Source organism: Megalops cyprinoides, chromosome 9 (genome assembly GCF_013368585.1).
Source record: "Megalops cyprinoides isolate fMegCyp1 chromosome 9, fMegCyp1.pri, whole genome shotgun sequence".
NCBI classification, from domain to species: domain Eukaryota; kingdom Metazoa; phylum Chordata; class Actinopteri; order Elopiformes; family Megalopidae; genus Megalops; species Megalops cyprinoides.
In genome coordinates, this window is record NC_050591.1 from 30399291 (window position 1) to 30426536 (window position 27246).

The window sequence follows — 27246 nt, forward strand, 5'->3', positions numbered from 1 at the left end:
GAGAGAGAGAGAGAGAAAGACAGAGAGAGAGAGAGAGAGAGAGAGAGGTAGAGAGACAGAGAAAGATAGAGAAAGAGAGAGAGAGAGAAAGGTAGAGAGAAAGGTAGAGAGACAGAGAAAGATAGAGAAAGAGAGAGAGAGAGACACAGAGACAGAGAGAGAGGTAGAGACAGAGAAAGATAGAGAAAGAGAGAGAGAGAGAGAGGTAGAGAGACAGAGAAAGATAAAGAGAGAGAGAGAGTGAGAGAGAGAGAGAGGTAGAGAGACAGAGAAAGATAGAGACAGAGAGAGAGAGAGAGAGAGAGTGAGAGGTAGAGAGACAGAGAAAGATAGAGAGAGAGATCAGTGTGAGACTGAGCGCAGCGGCGGGCTGCACTTCAATCAAACACACATTCATTCCGCCTCACATAAAAACTGGCAAACGGCACATTCTTCCCCTGCTAGATATCTACAGCGCCAATTCCGCCTGCAGAAAGTACATCTGCAGCTGTATTTAACAGAGACGCTGATAACGGCCCCTCTTTATCGGCGGTGGAAGCACAATCTGAGGGGAGCGTCTCTCTCTTTATTACAGCCAAGGCTGCTCATTGTCGTCACTCCTTCAGAGAGCCATTTGAATTTGAGAGCGATTATGAGCCGCTGTCAAATGAAGATCAGTCTGCTCTGATTTACTGCCAGGGAAAAAAAAAAAAAAAAAAAAAAAAAAAAAATCACCGAATTTGTTCTCCTTTGCAGGCAAAGTGCAATCAAATCCCCCCCCTCCCCCCTTTGGGTTTGCTGTTTTTACCCAGTGACTGACAGGCCAACAGTAACCAGCGGTCTCATCGGTTCCGAGTGAGGCATGACAATCGCACAAGTTTAAATAAAGCGAAGCTTCTCCTGGCCTCCTGCTCCCACCATTAACTGCTAAATCACCAAATTACATTGCAACACCTTGGTAAACTCCTTTTTTATTTTTAAAAGCCATTTTACTTTACTACAAGTTACATACAAGTTAAGTTGTTACTGTTTTTTTCATGAGATCATTATTATTTCTACTTCTACATTCCACCTAAAGGCCCTATTTCTCAACCTTTTCAAAGAACAAGCCAAGAGCAAAACAGAACATAAGCACAGAACCTAATTTTACTCTTTGACAATTTATGTGACTGCTGAATGATATGCCATGTCCTCTCTAGCCCAAAGCAAAGCATTCTTAAGAAGGTAAGAACATAAGACATTAAAGCATTGCTGTAAAGGGGAAAAAAAAAAACACAAAATCCAGCGGGCGTTGTCAGATCATTAGCTGGTCCTCTGCCTTTAAGAGTGTGCACCCAGCCTTGTTTTCACAGACAACAATGAAGAACTGCTTTTTATTTGGTCTCTATTCACCTGCTCCCTAATTAACATTAGGGCTGTGTCCATCTGAATCAGTGAATGATGGGAAGGATTGGGGCCAGTGATGCAGGATGCATCATCAGAACTTATAAAAGACAGAGAGGGGCCAGCCCTGGAGGAGCTCAGACAGCGCTCACCTGTCATCTATGCTGTTCTGGTAGTAGATGTGGAGCAGTTTGTCTTTGATCCAGGAGATCTGCTTGGTGGCCTCTTTCCCAGCCTCCCCCTGCAGCGAGTACTTCTTGTAGATCTGGGCCAGGCCCATCATCGCCTCCTTACGAACCCTCCACTGGGTGGGAGAGGGAGAGAGGGAGAGAGAAGACATACATCTTAAATGAGCGAAATGGATCGATATCTCTAACTAGGACAGAGAGGGGCTTGCAGTCATCTCCGAGTGGGTCAGCACACAGGCTGCTTATATAAGTAATGAAATGGCGTCGCGAGCTGGCTGAGACGCCCAGGAGGGTTTTAACAAAGGCTGAGATCATCAGAGGAGGTCAACGATGTGCTACATCATGTAACAGGACAGACACAGGGAGCACAAAGAGAGAGCAGGCAGGCTGCGTGGGTCCGCTCCATGCGCGGCGATGGCGCTCGGTTAGATTCCTTTGTGTGGGCTCCGTTTGAAAATGCATAGAAAAAAAAAAAAAAAAAAAGCGGAGGAGATATGAGTTATGGTCCAATTTATTCATTTCTGCCTCCTGTTCCCTGGCTGTGAGCATGTTCCCGGGATTCGATTAGAGGGAGAAATGGAGTGTGCGCCGGCCAAGAAATGACAGGGCTGATAGATTTTAGCATGTCCATTCAGGCAGCCCCCCCCGCCACCGTGCCTCGCCCCACCTCACTGCCTGAGCACTGAGCAATTCAACGGCGTTTGAAACGTAACAATTTTTATTCTTAAGCCTGAATGAAACAGCTGCAAATCAGTGTTTTCATCCAGCTGGTTTTCGTCGTTTGCATCTAAAATCTAAAAAAAAAAAATAAATAAAGTTTAGCAATGTAAAGACACTCACACTGCCGTGCTACTGCACAGTTCAGTGGCTTACGGAATGAAGTAGATTAAGGCAGATCAAGTCATACCCATAACAGATGGGATCTACCACGTCACTGCGTGTCAGTATCACGGAGATGGATTGAAACAGTGGCATTGTGTCAAGTGTTCACTGCGATGCATGACTCCCACACATCAGGATGAGCTCAGACTCTACAAAGCATCTACGAGCGGTGACTGGCTGCTGTAACAACCACGACATTAATGACCAATGAGAGCTGAAGACACACCCTCTTGTCTAACGTCCTCTCCCTGACGAAGTTCAGCAGTTGATCGTTGACGAGGGACAGGTCCTTCTTAGCGGCCGTCACAATGGACACGATCACGTCGTGCCGGATGGCCTCCTCTGGGTCATGCGACCTCACTTTCAGGTACTCTGGGAGGATGAAAACACGAACCGATGAAAATTAAGAAAACAGAGTTTTCTAGTGCAGCACTCTCCAGAGGAAGGATGAAACATTACTAAGCAATCCTCCCCATTTCACTCACATCACTGGCTCAGAGAGCATACCTGTGAGGTCTTTGGCCAAGTCAGGGTGGTTCATGAGGCAGTGGCTGGCAAATTTCACACACTCCAATCGGATGGGAACATGGATGTCATTGAACCTGAGAGGAATAAAAACCGGTGCATCAGTTTACACCACAGAATTGGTCACAGCAGATGGCTTTTAGTTTACAATATGCAACACTGAAGACGTACTGCAATGTACACCGTAATAATGAAAATGATGTTTAAGACGATGTGTAACAACAACAAAACTACGCTGACAGGACATAGAACGTTCCCTACCTTCCCAGATAACACTGCCAGAGCGGTTTGTTCTGCGCTGCCAGCTCTGAATCCTTCGCCCCGAACATTTTCGCAAGAAGCTTGACGACCTGCAGGCGCTCGTCGTTGTCGTTACTCTGAAAAGCAGAGCGCATTGTTAACGGTCCGGCTGTGCGCGGAGCCGAGGCACAGCGGGAGCGTGACGGCGCTCGGTAACGGCGAGGCGGAGAGGGCGGGGCGCACCTTGAGCTTGAACTCCAGCTGGGGGAGCACGGACAGCAGCAGGTGGCTGTCGATGTTGTAGAGCTCCAGGATGAGGTCGAAGACGTGCTCCGACAGGTCGCTCACCGACGTCTTCCCCAGCATCAGCACCTGGTTAAAGAACTGAGGGGACAGAGACATGCCCAGTGACCCCCACCTCTCCACCAATCAATGCCAAGCACACAGGACAAATAGAGCCTGAGACAGATAACTCAGCTTAGCCCTTTCTCCACCCAGGCCCTCTCTCTGTTTAGAAGCACAGAAGGTTCCGGCACTGCCAGGGCAAGCGCTTCCAGAGGTTTTAATGAGCACTATGGGGAATAGCAGCAAGGCATGAGCGTGCTGCGTTTTTCCTCGGTGTCGGGGAGACTCCTGTGAGAGACGATGATGAATGCGTTCACGCTGGAACTAACAATAGCCCTGAATCGGAACCTCTGAGAGAACGCTGATGCAGCAGTACTTTGCAGACTGTTCCCCCTCTGCGTGCCAAGAACTGTCCTTGCCAAGTAGTGTCACCTAGGCTTAACGCTCAGGCAGGAGGTTTGCGGGAAAGAGCGATAAGCGCTTATGTAATTCATTAAACACAGATTTTAGTGAAAACAGACCAGTGCACACAGACACGCTCGCGTGCTCTCAGATGGCAGGATGCTGAATACTGTGGGAGTGTCCTTACGGAGACGGGGCAGGGGAGATGTGGCAGTCACTCACGTTGGTAATGTATGGCTCGATAGCCTGGGCTGTCCTCTTCAGCAGGGCCTTGGCCAGGTCGTAAGCCTGCTTGTTCAAGTTCTGCGGAGGGACACAGCAAGAACATTTAACACTGCTGAGAGGCAGAGAGGGGAGGTTATTTTCAGCAACGTCAGCCAGACGCTAAGCGATACCGCACACGATGCCTCTGCTCTCCACGTCTGGCATGGAGCAGCCACGGGGCCCAGCGGCTCAGGAGCTCAGCTTGTAGCCCAAAGGTCGCAGCGTGCATTTCACCCACTCTCAGTTCCTGAAGCTTCTGCATGCCTGCCAGGCCAGGCCTGACAGGCGCAGAGGAGCGGCAGCAGCTGGTAAAGCAGCGGTGCTTACCTTGTGCGCTGGGACCAGGTTGACCAGGACAGTGTCCAGCAGCTCCTGTGACACAGTGTCCCCCTCACAGATAATGGAGCTCATCAGGTCCACCATGTGCATGTGCACCTTCTGGTTGTGACCGTTGCTAAAACGGGGGGTGGGGGTCAGAACAAAGGACACAACTGTATTAAATCTGATCCAGCTGCTTACAGAAATTCATTGCTTTCCAATACAGGTATATGAATACACACAAACACACAAGGTCATTGTTGATTTTAGGCACCACGCACAAGGGTACGTGTGCACTGCTCCAACAGAGATCCCAATAGCCTTGCCTATCTCTCTAATGATTACACCATCCATCCATATTTACATTCATATTTAGTCACTTGCCAGATGCTCTTATCCCTATCCAGAACAAATTTACGAAGTACATCCGACAAGGCCACAAGAACAACAGTACACACAGCGTTACTCTTCTCCCATTGTTGACAGAGGAACGTAAGAGAGGCAGATGTAAGTGTTCAGTCAGCTTAATCAGAAATCTTTTGGTCTTTGCTTTGGCTGCTGCTCTGTGGGCCTGCACTCACTTGATCACTTGGAAAAGCGTTCTGTACAGCTGAGTGAAGATCTCATTGCTGTCCTCCAGCTCGAAGCAGATGTTGTAGGACTTCACCCAGGCTATGTTCTGTTGGATCAGAGATAACCTCATGAACAGGCTGCTTTGACGGAGGAGTGTCAACAGTGTGCACACAAATCGACTCCCCCCCGCCAACACCCACACGTACCTCAAGTAAGTAAAAGTATCTGTTGAACTGGGCACTTTTTGTGTCCTCCAGTCCTTTTAGCTGCCGAGTAATGAACATAAATATATCCTGCAAAACAGAGAAGAGAAAATGTATTCAAAATCTTGCAACCAGAGCTAAAAACCATTAAAGTGAAATACACCTGGAATGGTTAGCTGAATTTGGAACTCCACGTTTACGAATAAAACATTGATCATTCTTATGAGTAAAACATTGACTGTTCTTATGACTGACAAACTGATAATTCTTTTTTTGAACTGAAGCATTGATTGTTCTTACACCTGGAACTTTGACTGGGCTTGTGACTGAAATAGTCATTGCTCCTACAGCTAAAACACCGTGTATTCTTCAGACTGTAACACTGATTACACCAATGACCAAAATGCTCATTGCTTGCATGACTGAAATGCCACGTGTTCTCATGACTGCAACATTGAATATTCTTATGATTGAAATACTGACTGTACCAAATGCTGAAACATTGACTGCACGAAGAACTGAAACATTGACTGCACGAAGAACTGAAACATCGATTGTACTACCGCCTGCAACGCTGACAGCTCTTCTGCCTCGGAACACTGCCTTGTATGCTAATGACTCAGCTCCCTGTGCTCCGACGCCAGGTTATCGGGACTCGCCTTGAGCTTGTCGGGCGAGGTGTAGGGCGCCTCGGGGGCGTAGATTCGGAAGATGTCGGCCAGGCAGCAGGCCACCAGCAGCCTCACGTCCTTGTCCGGGTGCTTGAGGAAGAAGTCGGAGGCCAGGTGCAGCGCCAGGTTGAGGTACAGCTCCTTCTCCTCCTCCGAGTCCTGGTCCATGTCCATGAAGGTCTTCACCACCATCTGTGGGAGAGGTGTGGGAGGACAGAAATGAGCAAGAGAGGTCCCGCGAGGTTGCGCCTCACTGACACAGGCGAGGCAGAGCTGTTAGTCAGACTGATTTGCTGGGGAGCTGAACCTTACAGCCCAGCTTCATTCACCACTAGGGCAATACCTTAAGCTGGACTGAAACATTACAAAAACATAACCGCATACATTCATTTAGCAAAATCAAATAAGACAGTAACAACGTTACATGTTGTTAAAAAAATGTTAAAAAACGTTAAATGATGTTATAAAAATGTAGTCATTGTTTCTCAAAATCTGTAAAAATTCACTTTTTTTTAAAATGATCTCCCTCCCGCTGCGATAAGCTAATGTAATGTGCTTTAGGCAAGAAGGGTTACCCTCAGTGAGAGGTCTGCTATAGACATGAATATCAGAGTGAGGTGACAGTGCCAGCGAACCAGGTCTATTAATAATGTAGCGAATCAATGGTGGCCCTCCAGCGGGGTGCTCTGTGACAGCCTGCCGAAGCCTCAACCTCTATTCCACCGGAGTCGCCCAGGGACAACAGACAGAGCACAATGTTAAATCAGCTGCATGCTGGACACATTCATAACATTTCATTTACATTACACACACACACACACACACACACACACCACTGCTTTGTGCCTGATGAGAAAATGAATAATACATTTAGTGTTCACCTTGAAAGGACGGTGCTGCTCTTCGCACAACTGCCTGCAAGAACACGAGTCTACTGTGGGCATTTTCAAGGGCTGGCTTTCTTAGGTTTATGGCAGCGGGTGAGAGGGACCAACAGGCGCAAAGGCCCCAACATTTAAAGGGAAGCTTTTCTGAAAATGTCAGGTTTAAGCTTTACAGCAGTTCCTAACCTTTACGATAAGCAAGGATACACACTGAAAAGCTTTCCATTTGTGTGAATAATTCAAAACCAAGTTAATGGTGCAGCAACTGGTACAGACATATGTACATACTTGGACAGCTTATATGGAGACTGGATAAAAACTCTCACTGAAAACATTACGAATCAAGTGTCTATTTACCATTCTTGCACTAGAATACATTGGGCCCTGACATTACTGTAGAAGGAAATGGAGAACCCCCCCCCCCCGATCGTTGAAACTGTTCCTTGCTTTTAAATAAAAACAACAATAATAACAACAAAAAAAAAACTTCACACTAGCTTAACATATTAACTCTGTATCTTGCTGACCTCTTGTAATACCTTATGATGTCTACCCTTAACATAGTGATGCACTTATTTGTAAGTCGCTCTGGGTAAGAGCGTCTGCTAAATGATGCAATGTAATGTAATGGATATCCATACCTGTGAGCTTTAAGGTGAGGAACAGCGTATTACACTGTAAGATTTTCAGTGAAAGCTTCCCTTTGAGAGTCTGTATTGGGTGTCATCCGCTCTCGCTCTCACCTTGAGCCTGCGCACCATCTCCTCCTTGGAGATTTTGTCGGAGATCTCCTTGACCCCCGGGGGGTACGTGATCTTGCCATCGGTGGCTCGGGACTTAGAGTGAGCCATGCTCTCAGCTCAGCGCTCCCTGCAGAGAGACACACAGAACAAACACACAGCGTCACAGGACGGCCTGCCTGAGCTGCATCCTCGGCCCTATGCTCACTGGATTCAAGCATCTTAAGTGTACACCACAGGTCTCCGTCGAGAAGCTTAAGAACACAATTAGCAGCATCTGTTTCACTTCACAACGTCTGTTTTTCCTTATTCAGGGTGGAAAGGCAAATTGCAGCCTCGGAGTTGCTAGCGGTAATGTGAGCACATGCTGATTCTGACAGTGGCTGTACCTCACTCATTCCCTAACGCTTTAACACTTATGCTCAGTATGATGCAGCTTGGTGAATTCAATGCTGAGCTGCTGCTTTAGCCTCTGTTTTCCCATTGATGCTGACAGCCGTCAAATTACAGATTCGGAGGAGAGAAAAGCAACGGTGGTCCATTTTCTATTCATCTATTTACTCCCCACAGCCCATCGTCTTTATTGAGTCTGCGAGGTGGAAACACTGCTGCCTCTCTGGGGACGCCCCCCTCTCGGTCGACCCTGCAGTGCCTCCGTCATCCTCAAGGTGTCTCCCTCACACGCTCTTTCTCCCGCTCGGCAGAGAAACGACTCCGCTGTCATGCTTTACCCCACACGAAAAGGGCAGGCTTTAACGGCACACCGCCTGAGATCCCCAGAGTACACGGAGAGTGTCTTTACCCCGCTGCAGCCCCACCAGGAAAAACAGCTCTGCAAGGTTTCCATTAACAACTTCCATTATTTATGGCTAACTCCAAACTGAGTCACTGTTTGCTAAAGTGCTACATTGTCACTATAACATGGTAGGAAAAACAATATGATGGGACACTATATACACATTATTAAACAGAATATATTAACTGAGAATGAATTTCCACTAGTGGAAGAAAACAAGACAATGGAATGAATTCACTATTCTCTTCTGCTCTGTGCGAAGGGCGAGGCGAACTCCATCAGCGAGAGCTATTCTCAGATGACTCAGTTGTCTCCCTGAGGTTCCTGGGGAAAACATCACACAGAAGGAGCGATGAACTGTACCAACACAAAAAAAACGCCCCAAGAGGGCCGGTCTCCTCAGAGCGTCTTCCCCTTTCTCTCACTCCCCCGTTCTCGTTCCCGCTCTCCCTCCGCGAGGTGAAAAATGAGCCTCATTCTCGCTCGCTCAGGCGAGCTCCCAGCAATGCCCCCCCCCACCCCCAACGGGGAATCGTCAACATCAATTTCACATTTCTGCAGCCGCGGATAACCATGTCTGCCAGGCCAATACAAACGATACAGCGCTACATCTCCTGAATATTAACGCGGCGGGAAGGATACCGAGCCCCGGGCTGCTGCGTGTGAGCTGCCCGGCTCTTTCAGGAAGATGCACCCTCATCTTTTTAGGAAAGACCGTGCCCCGGCTCTTTTTGTGAAGAACGTGTCCTGGATCTCGTGCAGGGGCTGTGTCCCCACTCTTTCCTGTAGACCGCCTCCTGCCGAATCTCTGCATGAGCCCTAAGGATGCATAGACCCGTGTCCACAGCGCGGCAGACATCTCCTTGGCTTGTGCAGACCCCCCCCCCCCCCCCCCCACGTCTGGACGCGTACCCAGGGGGAGGCTGCATTGCTGGAACAGGCTGCACTGCCTCCTACAGCAGCCTGCTCCGGGTTACAGCTCTCCCTGAGACGTCTCCACATGCACAGCCAGTGGAGAGTGAATTTACAGCCTTCCCTCCCTGACCCAAACAGCCTTTTCTTTCTCGAACTGATATCACTGAACAAACTCTCACAAACCAAACCACATGAACGGTGCAGCCTGGCCATATATCTGCCAGCATTTCCAGATTTAACCAGGTATAACAGAAGCAGTGATGTTTTTTTTTCCTCAACATTTACATTATGTTATTCAAATTTTACATTCATACATCCATTTTTCATCAGCACAGAGGATATTAAAAAACTGACAACAAAAGGTTCTTTTACATTTTAAAACAGAGGCAGACGCTCCCTGAGCTGCACATGGGTGACACAGGAGGGTCACACACTGGGCAGCAGAAGCTGAAGAGGGCCCAGACCTGGCGTGGCCCCCCAGCGCTCAGAGGACTCTGCCACATCACCAGGAGCACGCTCTCACTGCGCTCCCCTCAGCCTCCCCCGGCCCGAACCGGGAAGAATCCTGAAATATGGGCCTTGGCTGTGGCCTCGGCGGCGCAGGGGGAGAGGGCAGATAGCCAGACCGCTCTGTCTGACCCCCTTTACGGCCCGTAGCTGCCAAACGGTAAACGCAATTAAAATCACCCGGCCCGCTCACGCAAACACACAACATCAAAAAAAAAAAAAGAAAAGAGAAAAAGGCACACATACATACACACACCAAGGGCTAACGAAAACCAAGAAGGCACTCCAAACGCAGCACTGTAGCTACTAGCAAACGGCAGCAGACTCCTTTTGTGGGGGGGGCGGGGGGACTGGCTGATTTTTCGTGCGATCTCACTCAGAGCCCCGACAGGATTTATTTCCATTGTGAGGAGAGCGCGCAGGGGCAGGGGGGGGGGGAAGGGGAATAATCAGGTTACAAATGATAAAGTAGGGTGATTATTCCCCCCCCATTCCTACCAGAAACCAGATTTGCAAACTGTTCCGCCCGGGCCCCAGCAGAACGGCGGCAATTAAAAGTAGCACAACTATAAATAAGGGCCCCGGACCAGCGGAGAGGGCCGAGGAGCTAATCAAGTATTCATTATGACCGCCTCCCCTGCAACCCCCCCCTCCCCAGCTCCTGAGGCCCAGCGATGACAAATGCAAGGGCTCCAGTGCAGAGCTGCATTACAATGAGGTTCAGACCAGCCTCGGCAACCTGCTCCTGCAGCCACTCCGTCTCCCGCGCTCCCCAGAGGGGGCTGGGGTCTGAAACCTGACGTGGGGAGCACTGCGCCGGGATGCTGCACTCATTTCAACTGCAGGGAAAAAAAAAAAATAAATAAGGGGGGGGGGGCTCACCCAACTGTATCAGCTAACGTGCTTAAAACGCACACTGACAATAGGGACGTTTCACGATTAACCGGTTTAATTTTTAATCCTTTAAGGCTGTCTGAATGGTTACATTCTAACAATAATAATCTTATAACACCACTACTAATAATAACAACAAAAGGACATGCTGCATTGCAAATCAAACAGAACCTAAACGTTTGGAATGCGGCACGCAGATTCATGGCAGTGATGTAATCCAACTTCCTGCCCTCCCCCTCCTTGCACCGAAAACAGCTGCTATGTTTTGTGACGTGTCCAATCCATTCCTGTATTAAAATGACAGGAGATTTTCTGCCTGTGGGCACAGTGAGGACGGTTTATGGGTGACCCAATCAGGAGCTGTTTATTGCATCCCTAAATTCTTTCTCCTAATAAAAAAAAGTTTCTGCACTTTATTTAATTTTCATTAATGTCCATTACGCAGGTCTGACTCAAGTACGCATACATAAGCAAAGCTGTAAATAGACATATTTTATGGCCGGCCACCAGGCATGATATGAAAAGAGAATTTTAAATGCAAGTGCTTCAGCGCAAGTATATAGCATATGTCCAAGCTGTATAAACAGATACTAAGTAAACCATGTTGGAACAGCCTGGCACCTGCAAAGCAAATAAACAATGCAAAAAAAATACTGTAGCCACGTTTTAATGGGGCACTAAATTAGCTCACATAAATGTCTCATTGTGACTGTGGGGAAAACAGAACGAGAAAAATTAATCAGCTGTGTTTTTTTTCCTCCCACCTCGTACTGAACAAGGAGGAGAAGATCCCTGTCTCTGTGTGTGTGTCCTGGCCAGGTTCTCCGAGGCTCCTGTGTGTCAGTTCACTCCCACAAACCCACTCCACAGGGACCGAGCCTATGTGGGTCTTGGCTGTTTCATACAGGGTGTGCGTCAATTCACTGAAGTTCCGGCTCGTTCCTGAGGATCCTGCTAGATGGACCTTCGCTGCATGTCAGTTAGAGCCCCTGCGTTCAACTAACCACAAATGTGAATGGGGCGATGAATGCCTTCTTTCCACTAGCTGCAGCTTCAGGAAATACTCCCTGCAATCAAATAATTATTTTCTACAAGACATAAAACATCCAATTATCATACAACTGATCATCTTCTACTGATCGGTTTCTCCACACAAGCAATCAGAACTACTCCAGAATATGTGCTTGGTGTTTTGGTTTTTGAAATCTAGAGTGAGAAAAGTGAAGAAGCAAAAAACAATGCCTCAAAATCTCATGACCCAAAACTTGTCAACTTTATACATATATATTTTGTCAGCTTATGAATTCCCTGAATTCCCCCCTTCCTACTGTTGAACAGTTTGTGAGTTGACAGGGAAAACAACTGGCTGTGTTTCATTGTTTTGTGACAGTTGTCAGAAAAAATATTATACTATTTCCTAAAGCATTCTACAGGAACAGCACATTTTTCACAGTAAAGTGGCTCATTATGGTGATGCTGCTGTTTCTGCTGACTTGAGGCACAGGTAAAGCCTAGTCCACATGTTCTGTGGGCCTCAGCGGATTCAGGGTGAGAGTGAGACTCTCTCATGAAATGTTACCTGGTAACTTCTGCTGTTTCTACTTCTGCTCCGAGATCACTGAAAACTTCGGACTTAAGTAGAAAAACTGCAGCGTAACACCCGGTCTCCGGAGGGTGGCGTTCCAGGCCTGCAAGATGCCAGCGTCCATCTATAGAAAGTTCGCGCCCTTGTGCCAGGCTGCCAGTCAAAGAGCCTTCACAGTAAGAGGAGGCTAATCTCTCCCATATGGCTGGGCTGGACGCCCTCTGCTCCCACTGCCACCAGGAGAGCCTCGGCCTGCCCAAAATGGGGGGCGAGACGCCCCGAACAAACGGCAGCACAGAGGAGCCATTGAGCAGCCGCCACAGGGCGATACAGACCGGCGGTGCCCAGGATGCAGCCGTCGCTCCGGGGCTCCTGGACGCGAGTCAACCTGGGCAGACATTCAAGGATGCCACTCACTTCCTGGCAGGCGCACGTCAGGGGAAAACAGAGAGAGGGAAGCGGGGTGCGTCCAACTGAGAAGCCGTCTCGTGCAGCCTGGGGGCCAGCAAAGTTCAGCACGCTCCTGAACCGAGAAAGGCCCGGGTCAGACCCTCTCAGCTCTTACAGAGGAGACCTTTTCTTCAGCTGGTTCAGTGTTTTAACCGCTGAAGGCGTTTCCCTCCTCACGGCCGGGGAGGGTTCTGAATTTACCACACAGAGTAAAGAGGAGGAGACAAACATGCATGGCAAAACAAGATAAATGCAATCCGCTCTCACAGATGGGCCCTACAGCACTCCTGTAGCTATACAGGGGAATATTAAACAACCGTAACAATATTAAACAACCTTCTGGCTGAACCCTAGCTATATTTACCATGATCCTTTCCAGTCTGTGAAATCCTGCATCGAGCCTTTAAGCTCAACCTGAGCTAGAGGACCATCACTAGCTGTGAACACTATCTATCACTAAGGCATTAGTTACATACATTCAGACTTGTTTGTGTAACAGTAACTTAATTTTTTCTTGTACAACACCTGTCATTTGGCATTTCCCAGCCTGTGCAAGCAATCACTTCCCACCCCTTTCCAAAACTTGGGCCTGAGCCATCTATCTCCTCCCAATACCCGGGGAGAATGCTGAAACTTGCACAGCACAAGTCTGTCACAGCAGCTCAAATGAAGAGAGGGAATTACTGAATACTCCCGGCTCTGAGCTTCTGTCTCTGAGGAGAGCTGACTGCTACCTCTGCGCTGCTCCTTACATTTTTCATCAAAAGACAGTTCAAGCTCTCACTCCTGCAGCTCTTAATCTTGCATTGCTTACCAGTCACTAAATCCCACTAAATGCATATGCGCCTGTATCCGGTGCATGTCACTAAAAACACAGCAAACAAAAAATATGAACAAATAAGACAAAACATTTTCAAAAATGAGACATGTAATGGCATAGTGCAGGCAGCGGTGCGGTTGAATGTTAAAGGTGCTGGGACAGTCTCCAAGCATGGTAATTTAAGACCTATGGGTAATGGTGGCATGTATAACCCAAAAGCACAGACAACACAAATCCCACTTATTTTACTGTAAACAACTTTATGTCATCACATATTAGCGTATGTAAAGTATAGATATTGTTTAAGCCTGAAACCAATGCAGTAGAGGGATCTTCTCAATGCTGATAGATGCTGTAGAAGGCAAATGCATAAAGAAGTGACTGACTGCAGTTTCAGCTGAGTTGACAGCTGGAGCTTCCTTTAGGACGCCAAGCTGTAAAGTTAGCCTGTTGCTCCAAAAAACCCCACATAATACACCAAGCCACCGTAGCAGTTTCTTTGTTAAACAGCAACAATGCTGCACTGAAGGTGCATTTAATAACTTCTGAAAAACAATCTGTACTCCGTAAAACCACAACAAAAAATTCCTTTAGCACCCTAGCTACAGTACCCAAGCTACATGAAACTTGTCTAACATCAGATAAATGTCAGCAAACTAGGCATAATCCATTTAGAGTGTTTCCTGCCTGCACAGTTCTGAGAAATGGTTTGTAATTTAAAGCCAATTCGGCTTGTTGTTCCCCATGACTGAGCAGCCTAAAAGCTAGTGAGGGCAGTGCTATGAGTAACATGCTACTGCAGGACCAGATGCCCCCTCCCCCTTTCCAGGTCAGTCCCTGAACCGTATCACTGCCTGTCAGAAACTCATAACCAGCTCATTATAATCACTATTCAGAATCGTTTTAGGACAAGCCGAAAAAATGCCACTTTCATTCAAATATCAATCACAGATGAAACCTCTCGAGTAATGCCCTGCCGAAATGAATGATTTCCGGGCATTCTAATAATGAACACTGTATTAGATTCTTTATAAGCTCCAACTGTTATAATGATTGTGTCTGTGCAGCCGATTCTAATTTCAGCACAAGATGTCAGACCATTGAGAAACTAACAATAACGGAGCCAGACTGTGGCTCTGACTGTCTCTGACAGAGTGGTCACAAAATGTAATGGCATCAGGTTTTGTGCCACTCTATCAGCTGCGCTTAGCTGTATTTGAATTTGAATGCTTCAGCAGCGCCCGGCTACCAAGTTAAATCAGGGATAATTACCGTGATCTCTGCTAAAAAATACAACAGACAACACGCCATACACATCATATAATCAGTAAATGGCAACATGTGCTTTGATTGGCAGGCGGCATGATTCCCACACACATATACATAAATGTATACGCCAAAGATGTCATGGAGCAAAAAAGGAAGCAAAGGATTTTTTTAAGGAAGTTTTAAGCACCACCAAAAAACCCCCCAAAAAACTGTATAGGTTATTGCAAGAGTTAAGGGTTAATATGCTCCCTGTGCTCAATTTGTGCAACAAAGTTGAGCTGCTTTGTCCACAGCTTTCTCAAGGGTCTCATTATCTGCCAAAGCACTTAACCTCATTAGCTGCCTCCCCAAAAGAGCCTGTCTTCCAAACATGCATTTTTCATGCAACAAAACTTCACTTCCTTTGACCCAAATTTCCTTAAAAATTAATGGGCAACACTGAGATTTCTGTCTGGTGTGCTGTCAAATAGGTCTGTGGAGAAAGTGTCCTGCAAGCATTGTCAAAGAGCAGTTTAATCCTTACTTTCATTCTTTTCAGATGGACTTATATAGATGTAATATGCTACTTAGGTAGCACGGCTATATCCAGGGAACTACACTGCAAGGTGAAGATAACTAATTTGTAAACATGTAAAAAGCATAAACAAAATGCCCAAGTTTCTGAGGGAAATTGAAAGGGGATTTCCAACTTTCAGGGAACCTGACGAAATAAGAAACTCTCACAGAATCAACCGTTACACGACTCAATGCCGCAAAGGACAGAAAGCTATGAATAAATGGCGTGGTTCAGAACTGGTTCGGTTAGAAACCTCAAAGAAACTTTCATTTCAGTTTCACTTTCACTTAGCTGGAGACACACATGGCATCAGCGTGGTTCACGTGTCCTTCTAACCTCTTCACTGCACAGGTTGAGAAATGGCAACTATACCATACCAGGTTCGGACAGTTTTGTTGGACTTTTTTTGCTCATAAACACATTCAGTGAAGGACAATGGGATGGCATGTAATCCTCAACACTGCAACTGAACTCTAGACTCCTCACTCCAGAAGAATCACTCCTGGTTGCCATGACTTCATTGCTAACTCGACCCCAGGGATTAGAAAACATCTGCACACCCACCTAGTGAATATTTAAATGTTCGAATAACGCCTCACTTCATAGTCAGACATTGTAGGCAGAAAAAATTAAGTGTAAGTACTTATTTATCTGTCAGAAACTTTAACAAAGAACATTTCTTTGACATAGATTACAATATTATGACCACGAAATACAGGAAAATTTCACAGACCTGACTTACAGGGATTGGTATGATTAAGGGTGAGTATGCTGTTCTTGGACCAGAGATTGTCGGTTCTCCTCCCCAGAGCTCCTGAATGTGGGCAGTACTTCTGTTTCACGGGTACTTGGTGTATTTTGCGTTGAAACACAGGAACATCAACCTTTGATAAATCTCCTGAGAAGCATACGAGCATATGCCGGGACTTGAAAGAAAGTGCTCTTGGAGTAGCTGGATAACAGTTCAGAGGTTGTCATGACAACCGCAGGAGTTGAGAGAAATTTCGAAAACATGGCGCATTCTGAAAAATCGACCTGTGAGAAGGGCACGGTGCCCTCCTGTTTCGAAAGACTGACCCAGCATGACGATGACAAGAGAAAATGGCTTTTGGCCCTGGCTTTCAGCCACCTTTGTGTTGTCCTTCCGCGCTGTGGCTAAAAAGACACAACCGAAGCAACTGAACTGCTCTGAACTGTGGCTTGGCAACCAGAGACCTTAATCCAGGAAGATAAGACAACTTTCCAGACACTGTCAGGGAGAGGAAAATGGAGATTCCGTGGCAGAGGGCTATCGATTTTAAACTCCTGCTTTTTTATTTTAGCTAATCAGAGAGAAAAAAGACTTTGGATCAGTCTGTACTTATTTCCACTGCAGATGCATTTAACTCACTTAATGGGTAGGCAAATACTTGCTTTTCTCAGTGTAAAGCCACTATAAGCTTTAAAAAAACTTATCACAATATGTTGTATTTTTTATGGAGAACTGTTTTGCTTTTATGCCTTAGAACTTTTGCAATATTTATCCGTTCTGTATGGCAATGGTAACAGAAGAGAAAGTTGCTTTTGCTTAATTTCTAAATAACTAATTGATCACAGTCTGCTGACACGCTCAGAGGGCTCTCTAAATGATTCTTGGTGGAGATAGATAAAAAGCAGAAAAGGCAGCTTTTTTACTCAGCAGGGATTTGCTCTGTTCATTCTGATGAAAAACTCTAGGAAGGCTGGCTTCTGTGCGGAGGAGGAGAGTCAGGAGTCAGATTCTGTGCTTACAGCACAAGGTCCGCACAGCAGGTACTTGAGACATACCACAAAACATACCTTTGCATTTTTTGACTGCAGCTCTCATGTGATTCGTCTGTCCTGCTGATACTCCTAACCAATAATCAATCTGTACTCCTGTGAGTCAGACAGAGCGAACATTTTCATACCATGGGGGGTACCAGTATCAACATTAAGGTAACCTCTAACATCACTGACATGAATATTTATTATCCAGAAGGTCATCAAGGCAACCATCAGCAACTCAGCACAGGAGAGAGCAGCAGGCTCTTTACAGCCGCACTTTCTGCTTGCAGCCTTTCAAATATTGTCTGCTGGAGAACATCGTATGCATCCAATAATTATTTTACTGTATTAAAGATTTAATGGGCTCTGATGGTGGAATGTGGTCAGGTTCAACCATTCAGCTTTCGAAGACTTTCAGAAAAACTGGAAGCAGGCTGATAAAAATCAGGACCAGTCACACAGGCTCAGGTCTCAACTGTAGCACTTTTTCCCAGGAAGTCCTCTCTAAGTAAAAAGGTTGAAGCTACAAAGTTTCACGCTGCCTCGTTCATGCAAAGCTGCAGCTTACTCTTGACTTGTAATCTGTAGAACTGCGTCCTGATCCACAAAAGAAGAGCTTACCCCTCTCATGAAATGTTGCCTGGAGCAAGAGCTCCTCTTTTTTGAAGTAGTGTTACCATTTCACTGGTACTTAGTGAAACCTGGTGACAGCATTTCTTTTTTTTACCTGTACCACCTCAATGCATGCTCTTCACAGGCAAGGCCAATCACGAGTAATCTTCCTGGCTTAACAGTCAACTGCTAGTCAATAGGGCACAGCAATACCTTTCCCAGTGAAAGAAGCAAACCTATTGTTGCTGCCTGGTTGATAAAGTGCTTGTCGTTCATTTTTGGCCTGCTCAGATTTTCAGAACTTCCAAGATATTACAGGCATCTTAGGCCTGTGACCTTCATGGCAGAATAAATGTGGATTTAGTAATAATGCTTTTCGAGGCACAGTTCATTTTGCCTCATAGCCATGCCTCTATTAACTCCCTTCAGATGCTGCTGCACACATCCCGCTTGCAAATGCATGCAGATAACGTTAATCTAATTTTTTCATTACCCCCTCCAGTACCATTAATCTAAAAAAAGAGGCATTTTCATTATTTCATTATTCCAATATGTTGCAAGTTAAGTATTTTTAAACATTAGCAACCGACGTATGGTTTCAATAGAATCTATAATAATTGTATAGGGTCTAGAGCCTATATAGAGTCTATAATAATTTTAAAAATAAACTGTCGAAGTGAATGAGAGCAATCAGAGGAAGTGGTGTTACAGATGAGATGGGACAGTGGGAAGTGTTTATTACTACCCTGTCACACAGTACACAATCAGATCACAGTGAAATGAAAACGAGCACTTCAGGACTGATGGGTTATGTGGTGTTTTTTTAAATCCTTTAAAAAAAGTTCTCTTTTTTTTCCTTTTTCCATTTTCTCCCCAATCTGGAATGGCCAATTCCCCGAATTCTGGAATGTCCAATTTGTCATCATCGATGTTCCGTCCCATTGCACAACCCCCACTGTCAATCTCCGGGAGGGCGTGGACAAGCACGTGCCCTCCTCCGAGACACGCGATGTCAGCCGCTGCTTCTTTTTGCACTGTGGTCCACAAGCTAAGCTAGCACAGACATGAGTCGGGGGAAGACATTTCGTATGCAGCTTTGGCACGTGGACCACAGGCGCTCGCTCGACCAGGAGGTGTCGCTGTTGCGAATGGGACCAAAGCCCCCACCGACGTACCCACCCCTATCCCCGCCGGAACAAAGCCAATATGTTCCGCCTGTGAGCTCCCGGTCCTTTTACTGACTGAGCCACTCAGGAGCCAAAAAGTTGTGTACTCAGGGGCAAGCTCACCCTCGAGGTTCAACTGGCAAAAATGTTCATCTGGCTAAAGGAGGGACAGAGCCTACAATTATCCATCACCAACAAAGTACATCCATCACTGCTTTTGTAAAAAGGCAAATCAGAGTTCCAAAATGACCCATATGATTTTCAGGATGCCAAGCATTTTCAAAACCAGCTTATTTAAACTGAGTATTTCTATCTTTAAACTGAAATGTGCACGTGGCATATATACAACCACAATACATAACACTGAAAGGAAACATACTTCTCTCTTTAAAGGCAACAGCAACATATTAACATGACATTGTTTAATGTCACTATCTACAGTCTTAGGCTGAATACCGTAGCTAACTGTAAAGGATGGAACAACATGATATTGTCAATATTTTTCATATTTTTGACTGCAACTGATAATGACATGAGCTTGTCAAAATTTTCCATCCCCATAAAACACTTTGAGTAGGCTCTCGCATTCCTCTGTTACCCATACCAAGGCATGCAACCAAAGAGCGTATGCAGGTCCAAGATCTTGACTCTCTCAGGCCAGGCCAGAATGAGCATGGCTATAGCGGTATTCAAGAGAGCAATACGAGAATCCCACAAACAGGGGAGCGGAGTCACGTGGAAAAACACAAGAGACGAGACTTCAGCATCACCGTGCTGTCAGCAAACCCCTACACTGGAGGAGCATCTCTGCTCCGAGGCTCAAAGTGTGACGTTCGCCACAGAGCTACCTCTCTGCACGCAGCAGGATCCACCTGCACAGGGGAGAGCGGCGGCAGAGTGCGTTCCGAGACCCACCCACATGGAACCGGCATTTTAAACATTCCGGCAACATGAGTCCCGGGCACCAGGGAGCTCGGTGGGGCGGGGGGGGTTTATCAACAAACTGGGGTCTCGCCTAAAAACAAAGAATGTGGACGTGCTTCTGCTCTTGAATAGGAGTAGCAATATGCAAGTTTACTACTACTACTAACTAACTACTACTCTGGTTTGTTTATGACTACTTTTCACCATCACATACTGTCACATGCCCATGATAGGCCGGCTGTTGATCATATTTATTTTTCACTTGATGAATTTAGTTTTTTTGGCTGTGTCTAATTTCTGCACCATGAAAATGTATACGCCCGTAGCTATTTGACTTTGAAAAAGTATTACACTGTCAAACTTTATTGGACATATTTGAGAATTGAGTCTGGACAATCTCGCCGCAATGCTCAACTTTAAGTTTTATTAATAACAGATTATGTATCATTAACACAAAAGGGCTTACTGTCGCAGCCTTACTAGCTACATAGTACAGACTAGGAATTTTACGTTTGTTAAATTAAATGTTCATACTGTTTTGCGTAGCATCTTTCATAAGTTAGCCCACAGAGCACATTATATATTCTTTCTGTCCAAATTGCAGATGGCTTTCATTTTTTCCACCCAAGCCTCCAAAATTCAGTAAATGATGGACAAATGTTGTTAAATGGAAATCCGGAATGTTCTGCAGTTAAATATTTTCCTGTCGCGTCATCTGGTACATTAACAGCTGGGAAATTAGGACATTTGAAAAACATTACGTAATCTGTAATGCTTCTCCTGATGCCAAAACATAAATAAAACATCTACTGTAGTCCGTGACTTTCCTTTCATGTCAAAGAGACAAATAAATGAATATACGGACTGCAGAACAGCAAGCTCAAACAGCATCCATGCAAAACATGGGGTCAAAGATTAAAGACAACATAAAATGCCCAGGACTGAATCACTGTGGCACAATCACGTTTCTCTTCCAAGGAAACAGAGTAATGATCCACAGCAAATAGCTCAAGAGTAAACACTTATGGGACTCTCTGAAAACAATTCCTAAGCACACTTATGAACCTGTTCATCATGAGCTAAGCAAATGTTTTCTCTGGGAACATCAAGGGAAACACGCATGCCTTGTGGCAGACAGGAGCTTGAACTGTAATCTTCAAGATATGAGAAAGAATTGTTTTTGTTTCAATCAACATCAGGGTTTCCCGGCCTCATTCCTAGTGCTCCACCGAATATGCTGCTTTTTTTTTTTATTCCAGACAATCTTTTGATCAACTCAAGTTACTGAAAATGTGTGTTCTGAGCGTTTCCAGGATTCGGTCTTTCAACTCACTGAACGGAATGCTGGTTTGGCTCATTATCATTCACTCGATATCCGAGCTCGGTTTTCCACAAGCAGGTGTTTCAGTAACCATGTGACCGCACTTTCATCACTTAAGACATCAGTTTTATTCCCCGTGAACATCAGAAGCCCTTCACACGTACCATCAGAATTCGAATGTGGCTCAGTCTGTGCTCAGAATGTGGATACTGAGGCTAGTGTAAAGGGCTAATTGGAGGCATTCATACTCTAGCCCTCTCCCAGAGAGACAGATTGCCAAGCAAATACTGTAGCTCAACCATTCTGGGCAGGACGTACAGCAGTCAACACTCCTCATGATACGGGGCAAGTTACAGTTGGAATCCTGCAATATTAAGACCTAGCTACACAATACACTCACATGGTTACACTTTCCCCAATATCGACGTTTTACTGTTAAAAGGCTATGTTCAGAAAGAACACAGCATCTAAGAAAAGTTAAGTAATAGAAGCTTTGCTTGCTCTTATAGTATACATTTTACAGTATCTAGTTTCCAAACATTAGTGCTGGTGGGGTGGAATAATGAGCATCATGCAGGCAAATATGTATGAAAAAAACCAGACACAAAGCATAATTTTGGCTGCTAATCCTACACAGAATTACCCATTGGGACACCAAACTTAATTTCTCACATCTTTTCCCCAAATACTTAAAGGACACACCACAATGGCAACAATTCAAACACCACTTGTGAAAAACGTCTCAATCAAGTAAGCAAACAGAAGCTTCTTTTCTTAAGGTATTTCCACAGAACATACAAACTTCAGGAAAAAATGAACTCATTAATTATCGAAGAACTGATCCAACTGATTTGTGAATCCTTCACTACTGGATATTCCTTCTTTGTGACACACTTGTATACTTCTGACATAACATGAACTTGGAGGACAGCTCATTGTTAAAACCTACATTCACCTTAAAATCAATTCACAGTTAATTACATTTTGGTAATGAATATTTTCAGGTAAGAGTGTGATATATCCTGACCTACAATATAAAATTCCGGAAGGGGAACATGCTCCAGAAATCCTGATCTACGGGATATGAGCTATTCTGCGTGGGCAGTCTCCAAACCGTTTCACTCCAACGGAGCTACCAAACCAATCTTAGTCGTTAAAAGGTAATTAACCTGCAATTACACGCATGCCCTCGCTTGCATTATTAATCAAACATTGTTTGAACATGGAAACGGGTGAACCTATCTGTCCAACAGCAGGTGCGCATCGATACATTTTACAATTTATGACACAGTCAGCGCGCATATCAGTTTACCCCACTGTGCTGTGTACGGTTTGGGAAACGGCGATTCCTTCAAAAGAATTACTGTAAAGCAAGACTTTTGATAGTCACACGGTTCACTGAAGTGAACAGCACAAACAGCAGATGAGCCGTCTGATTTCACTAACAATTTTAAGTTATGCTAGTGGTTTTGCACCTGTCCGATCCTCTAGATTGGCACAAACAACACTGCAGCTGGCCAGAAAACGTTTCTGCAACCACCTCGGCGTTGTGATGCACATCCATTGCGATAACAAAGCAGGATCCTGGCAATGACAGCCGCTGCCTCAGTTACGATGTTGCAGCTCGCTTGGCGAAAACAGCTTTCGTCGCTGCAACAGTTATACCGTAATCGGTCACGCTCATAGGTTAACTAGCCAGCGTGAAAGCCATTACGAATGTAAATAAGTCTCATTTTCAGTTCTGCACACAGACTTGTACGCTCTTGTACGAGCTAGTAACGTTATATCTGTCAAAGGCGTCGCTAGTTAGCTAGCTGCAACTGTCATGCCTAAACAACTTGCTAACCATATCGCCCACCGGCTGCTATTTACAGTTTTATGGCTAACAATATACGCGAACTACCAAAAATCATAGCATAAAACACACTAGACAAGGCAGCTAGCTACTCGTGATGTCCAGATCATGTAGCTAACGTAATCCTTGCAGCAAGTGAACTCGTAGACTAACGCTGTGCATTTAGACGGGTGAACTGCGGGATAGCCATCCACTACGAAGACGATCAGAGTAAACATAAGTTACCTCACCATGTCTAACTCACCTTTTAAAATGCACGAAACATAACCCACAAGATTAGCAAATGGTGTGATTAACTGGTGTAAGATTAGCTATCGTAAATTAGCATGAACAATGGAAATGTCAAATCAGTCACCCTGTGATGCGTGGAGCGACGCTGTGTTTGTTGTCGGTTATGATAACATAAAAACGTGTTCAGTTAGCAAGCCAACCCTTTGCTGTGTGGTTGAAACAGATTTGCTAACCTAGCCACCTAGGACAAAGCAAAAATCAACAAAATACGACACTACTGTACAGCGGCTCCCTAACGTTAGGCAGCAAGTCAGCCTGATAATGTTAGATTGCACCGAAAACTGGAAGCACTGTACAGTGAAGGAACCGATCCGCAGAAACAACGGAGTTTGTGCTTATGATTTCAGCTTCGCTCAGGCTGGGCTGGGCGAGCACGACTGACCCGTTAGCAAGTCAATGTTTTGCGTATATAACTCGCTAGCTAACTGGCAGACAGTTTTGGCAAAGCAAACCAGCCTTGCCTCCACAAGGCCACTCTGCAAGTACACACAACACGCACCGTTAAAATAAGTGGGGGAAAAAACACCAGCAAGGTTACATTAGCATGGAAAGAAATGATCGAATTTAACCATACATACTATGCGGAATCTAGCAGTCGCGGCACATACTGGGAATCGCTCTCAGTCTATTTTCCCTTTTCTGCGGGAAAGAAATATGAGCCCCGCTCCCAGCACCGCTCTCTCCCCCTGTACAGCAGCCGCTCGCCAGGCGCGGAGCGGACACCACCGCCTGGGACCACATTAGCTGCTTTTATGACTTTTTAACCTGCCGTTTTTCACATCTCCTAGACAAAACGGAGACCCGTCTATAGGAACAAATCTCCTGCTTTTAATTTGCTGCGTTTGGCGTTAATTAATCCTACCTAGTTTGACGAATAGCGGCCAATCGTTCTCCCCTTCTGCAGATCTGGTCCTCCTCCCGGCTTCAAAATGGCGCCAATTTGTCTGTGGCTGCGCCAATCCGGCCTCCCTGCACGGCCAGCAGCGGCTACAGAGCCCCATCTACAGAAACACGCGTGGTTCACGCCTCAAAAAACCTAAAAGTGGTACCACAGCGCCCCCCACAGGATTTTTTGGGGGTGTACCTACTTTTAAAATCGATTTGATTTCGCAGTCGTAATTGATAAAGTTGAGTAATGTAATTCTTGTAAGAACATCGTTCTTATAAAATACTGTTGAATGTATATATGAAGTAAGCATATGATAACGTGGCATATATGGTGGGGAATGCAGACAATATAAGAATGGCACTGTTCATGCGCGGAATCTAATGAAACAAAACTTAATGGGAAGAGGGAAAACCTGAAAAAAGTCTTCGTATGTTAGGGACTCATTTTATTGCTCCAGCAATGGTCATTTTGTCTGGGGCAAGACTGGTAAATTTATGTGTTCCAAATTTCAGATAAATAGGCACTTCAACAAACATTACATGCCTGACACCAATTATCCATCCTGCCATAAAGAGCAATAACACCAGCTTTCAGAAAAGCAGCAATTATATTTGCTTGTGGCAGATATTGTTACGTATATTTGCAGCAAATACTATGTGCAAAATCCCCATGTAGAAAATACAACATTAGTCAGCAAAATGATTCACAGGAGGTTGACATTTAAGCGTTCCATAAAATTTCCAGTTTCCAGCCTGCTCCACCTACACCTCAACAAATGGCTTTTTGGAAATAAAATCAGTACTTTAACAGTTCTACATGAGATAATGACAATGACAACATTTTCATTTTAGGTCAATGCAAAATGGCCTATTTGGCAGCATGTATAAGTTTAAAATGCACTACAAAGTTACATATTAGAAAAAGTACTAAATACAACATCACAGTACATCAATACTTAAAGGAGGTCCCTGAGCAAAAACAGGAATATCAATTCTGCATACAGTCTGGAATAGTGTTTACCATTAATGCCTCCTCTTATACATACTACTGAGGGGAATACAGCTTATGCATTTGGGAAATGTACAATATCTCTCCATGCCCTGCTATTGTTATATTCATGAAGACAAGACAACAATATTCTATTAAACCAAGATACTAAAAACAGTACATGATTGAACAAGCCTATCCAGGGCACTGTCCATCCCACTTACCATTTTTAAACACATGCACAACTGAGGGTTAATAACTATTGTGGCAGCACTAGTAGCTCCACGACAAATAAAACAACTGCTCCTATATTGCCATAATTGTATTTGGTCATTTACTTGTGGGGAAAGTTTTGAATAAGTTTGTTGTCTTGCATACTACTTTGCTGACTTTTCATAGTTACCATAAAAGATGATATTAGAGAACCCTTTCCAGCCCACAATGTTTCAAACTGCCTGTGTTGATTTATTGAACAGAGAGGACAGTGTGGACAAAAATTATATTTAATTTTTAAATTACTGTGAACATCAAAATCTACACATACAAAATATGAAATTACAGTATATACAAACTCATTCTATAAACATTTTGTTGATACTGAAGGCATCATCATGTACTGTCCAAAGCTAGTCTGAGTCCAGGAGTCTCAGGTCAGACAAATAACCTATGAGTGATGCCTCAGCTGCATGCTAGCATCTTTAAAAAATTTCCCAGTTAAAAAATAAAATCAACTACACCACTACTGCATGTCAAAGTAAAATCTATATTAAATTCAAAATAAGGCATCCAACAACAACCTCAAAGAAGGGATTTAATATCATTTTTCACTGCCCAAACTCGGTTGCATCTCTCTCTATGCCATGTCAGCTTGCCGCTGTTAAAAATAGCCATCTGTATTTTCGGTGAATATGTGAAGGTATAACTGCCTCGGGGTCGCTTCCAGCACCATTGGAGAGGGACTGATACAATGGTGAGGGGGGGAGAGTAGGGTTACTGGCCATAGACACAACAGTGGGTAGAGTGTGCATTCATTGAGCAGGCGTTTTTCTGCACTTGAGCAGGAATCAGGGCGTGTGCATTCTTGTCATACACTCGCCAGCGTACAGTGGCTTTTCTATACAAGTCCCTCAGAGCACTACAGGAAAGCTAGCACCGATTGGAGGATTTATTGCATCTCACGAAGAACAAGTTAACAATTTACAATTCTCAGAACAGCCCAGCAACACCGAAACGGAAAAAAAAAAACACTGCTGAGCTACGCTTGTAGCTGAAGCTCGGCTAGTGTAAACATGGTATAATACAAGCAAGACATTTTTATTCTTTCACAGAATACAAGCAATCTATGGGAACAAACCACTGCCTAAGGGTGACACAGGAAGGTGTTGATTGCTTAATTGTATTTTGAACTCACTGAATAATGTATACATCTTCGAGTTGCACTCTTGAGAGAACACAGCTTACACACTGTTCCTGTTCTGAAAAATAAGTGCAAAAGTAGTCAACGCCATATACCTAAAAAGAAATCCCCTTAGATAGCAGGGGAAATGCAGAGATTTAGGTACATTCTGTGGCTGAGAATTCTTCTAATTATTTGGCAACACATTCTAGCAATGGCATACACCTTTTATTAAATTAAAAATGAAGTGTGCACCACAGTTTCAACTTTAAATAGCTTAAAAAAGCCTGTAAAAGTTTTTTTGCCCTTCACAATGAGAAAAGCACTTTCCTAACAATTGCATTTTTAAGACCTCACCTTCTCTATATGGCTGTATGTGTGTTATCCAGTATTGGCATTATCTGTCAGTATTGCCGAGTTGGTAAATTCTACTTGAATAGTATATGAGTGTAAGCGGTCTCCCTACACCCAAAACACAAAGCCCTGGGCTACATCAGTGGTGAGACTGAAGACAAAAAAATGGTTTCCTTTTTTGTTAGCATTCCAAGTATGGCCTATTGTCTTTGCATTTGATCTACAGTCATCTGCTGCATTTGGTACCATTGGGTATTTGCTTTACAGTTGTCAGTTG

General features: G+C 44.9%; 1 protein-coding gene across 1 annotated transcript in view; it reads right to left on the reverse strand.

The window, feature by feature from the left end:
* The window catches only part of pds5b (PDS5 cohesin associated factor B), a 42336-nt gene extending 18061 nt beyond the window's left edge, over nt 1–24275 (reverse strand). Inside the window, exons 1-12 of the mRNA XM_036536720.1 lie at nt 24206–24275; nt 7601–7727; nt 5962–6165; nt 5306–5392; nt 5108–5205; nt 4536–4662; nt 4167–4247; nt 3441–3581; nt 3219–3334; nt 2940–3034; nt 2659–2804; nt 1515–1666 (exon numbers count right to left, since the gene is read on the reverse strand). Coding sequence (XP_036392613.1) covers nt 1515–1666; nt 2659–2804; nt 2940–3034; nt 3219–3334; nt 3441–3581; nt 4167–4247; nt 4536–4662; nt 5108–5205; nt 5306–5392; nt 5962–6165; nt 7601–7708 — 1355 coding nt within the window. The 5' untranslated portion in view covers nt 7709–7727; nt 24206–24275. The remainder of the gene's footprint in view (nt 1–1514; nt 1667–2658; nt 2805–2939; nt 3035–3218; nt 3335–3440; nt 3582–4166; nt 4248–4535; nt 4663–5107; nt 5206–5305; nt 5393–5961; nt 6166–7600; nt 7728–24205) is intronic.
* Nucleotides 24276–27246: the final 2971 nt, after the last annotated feature.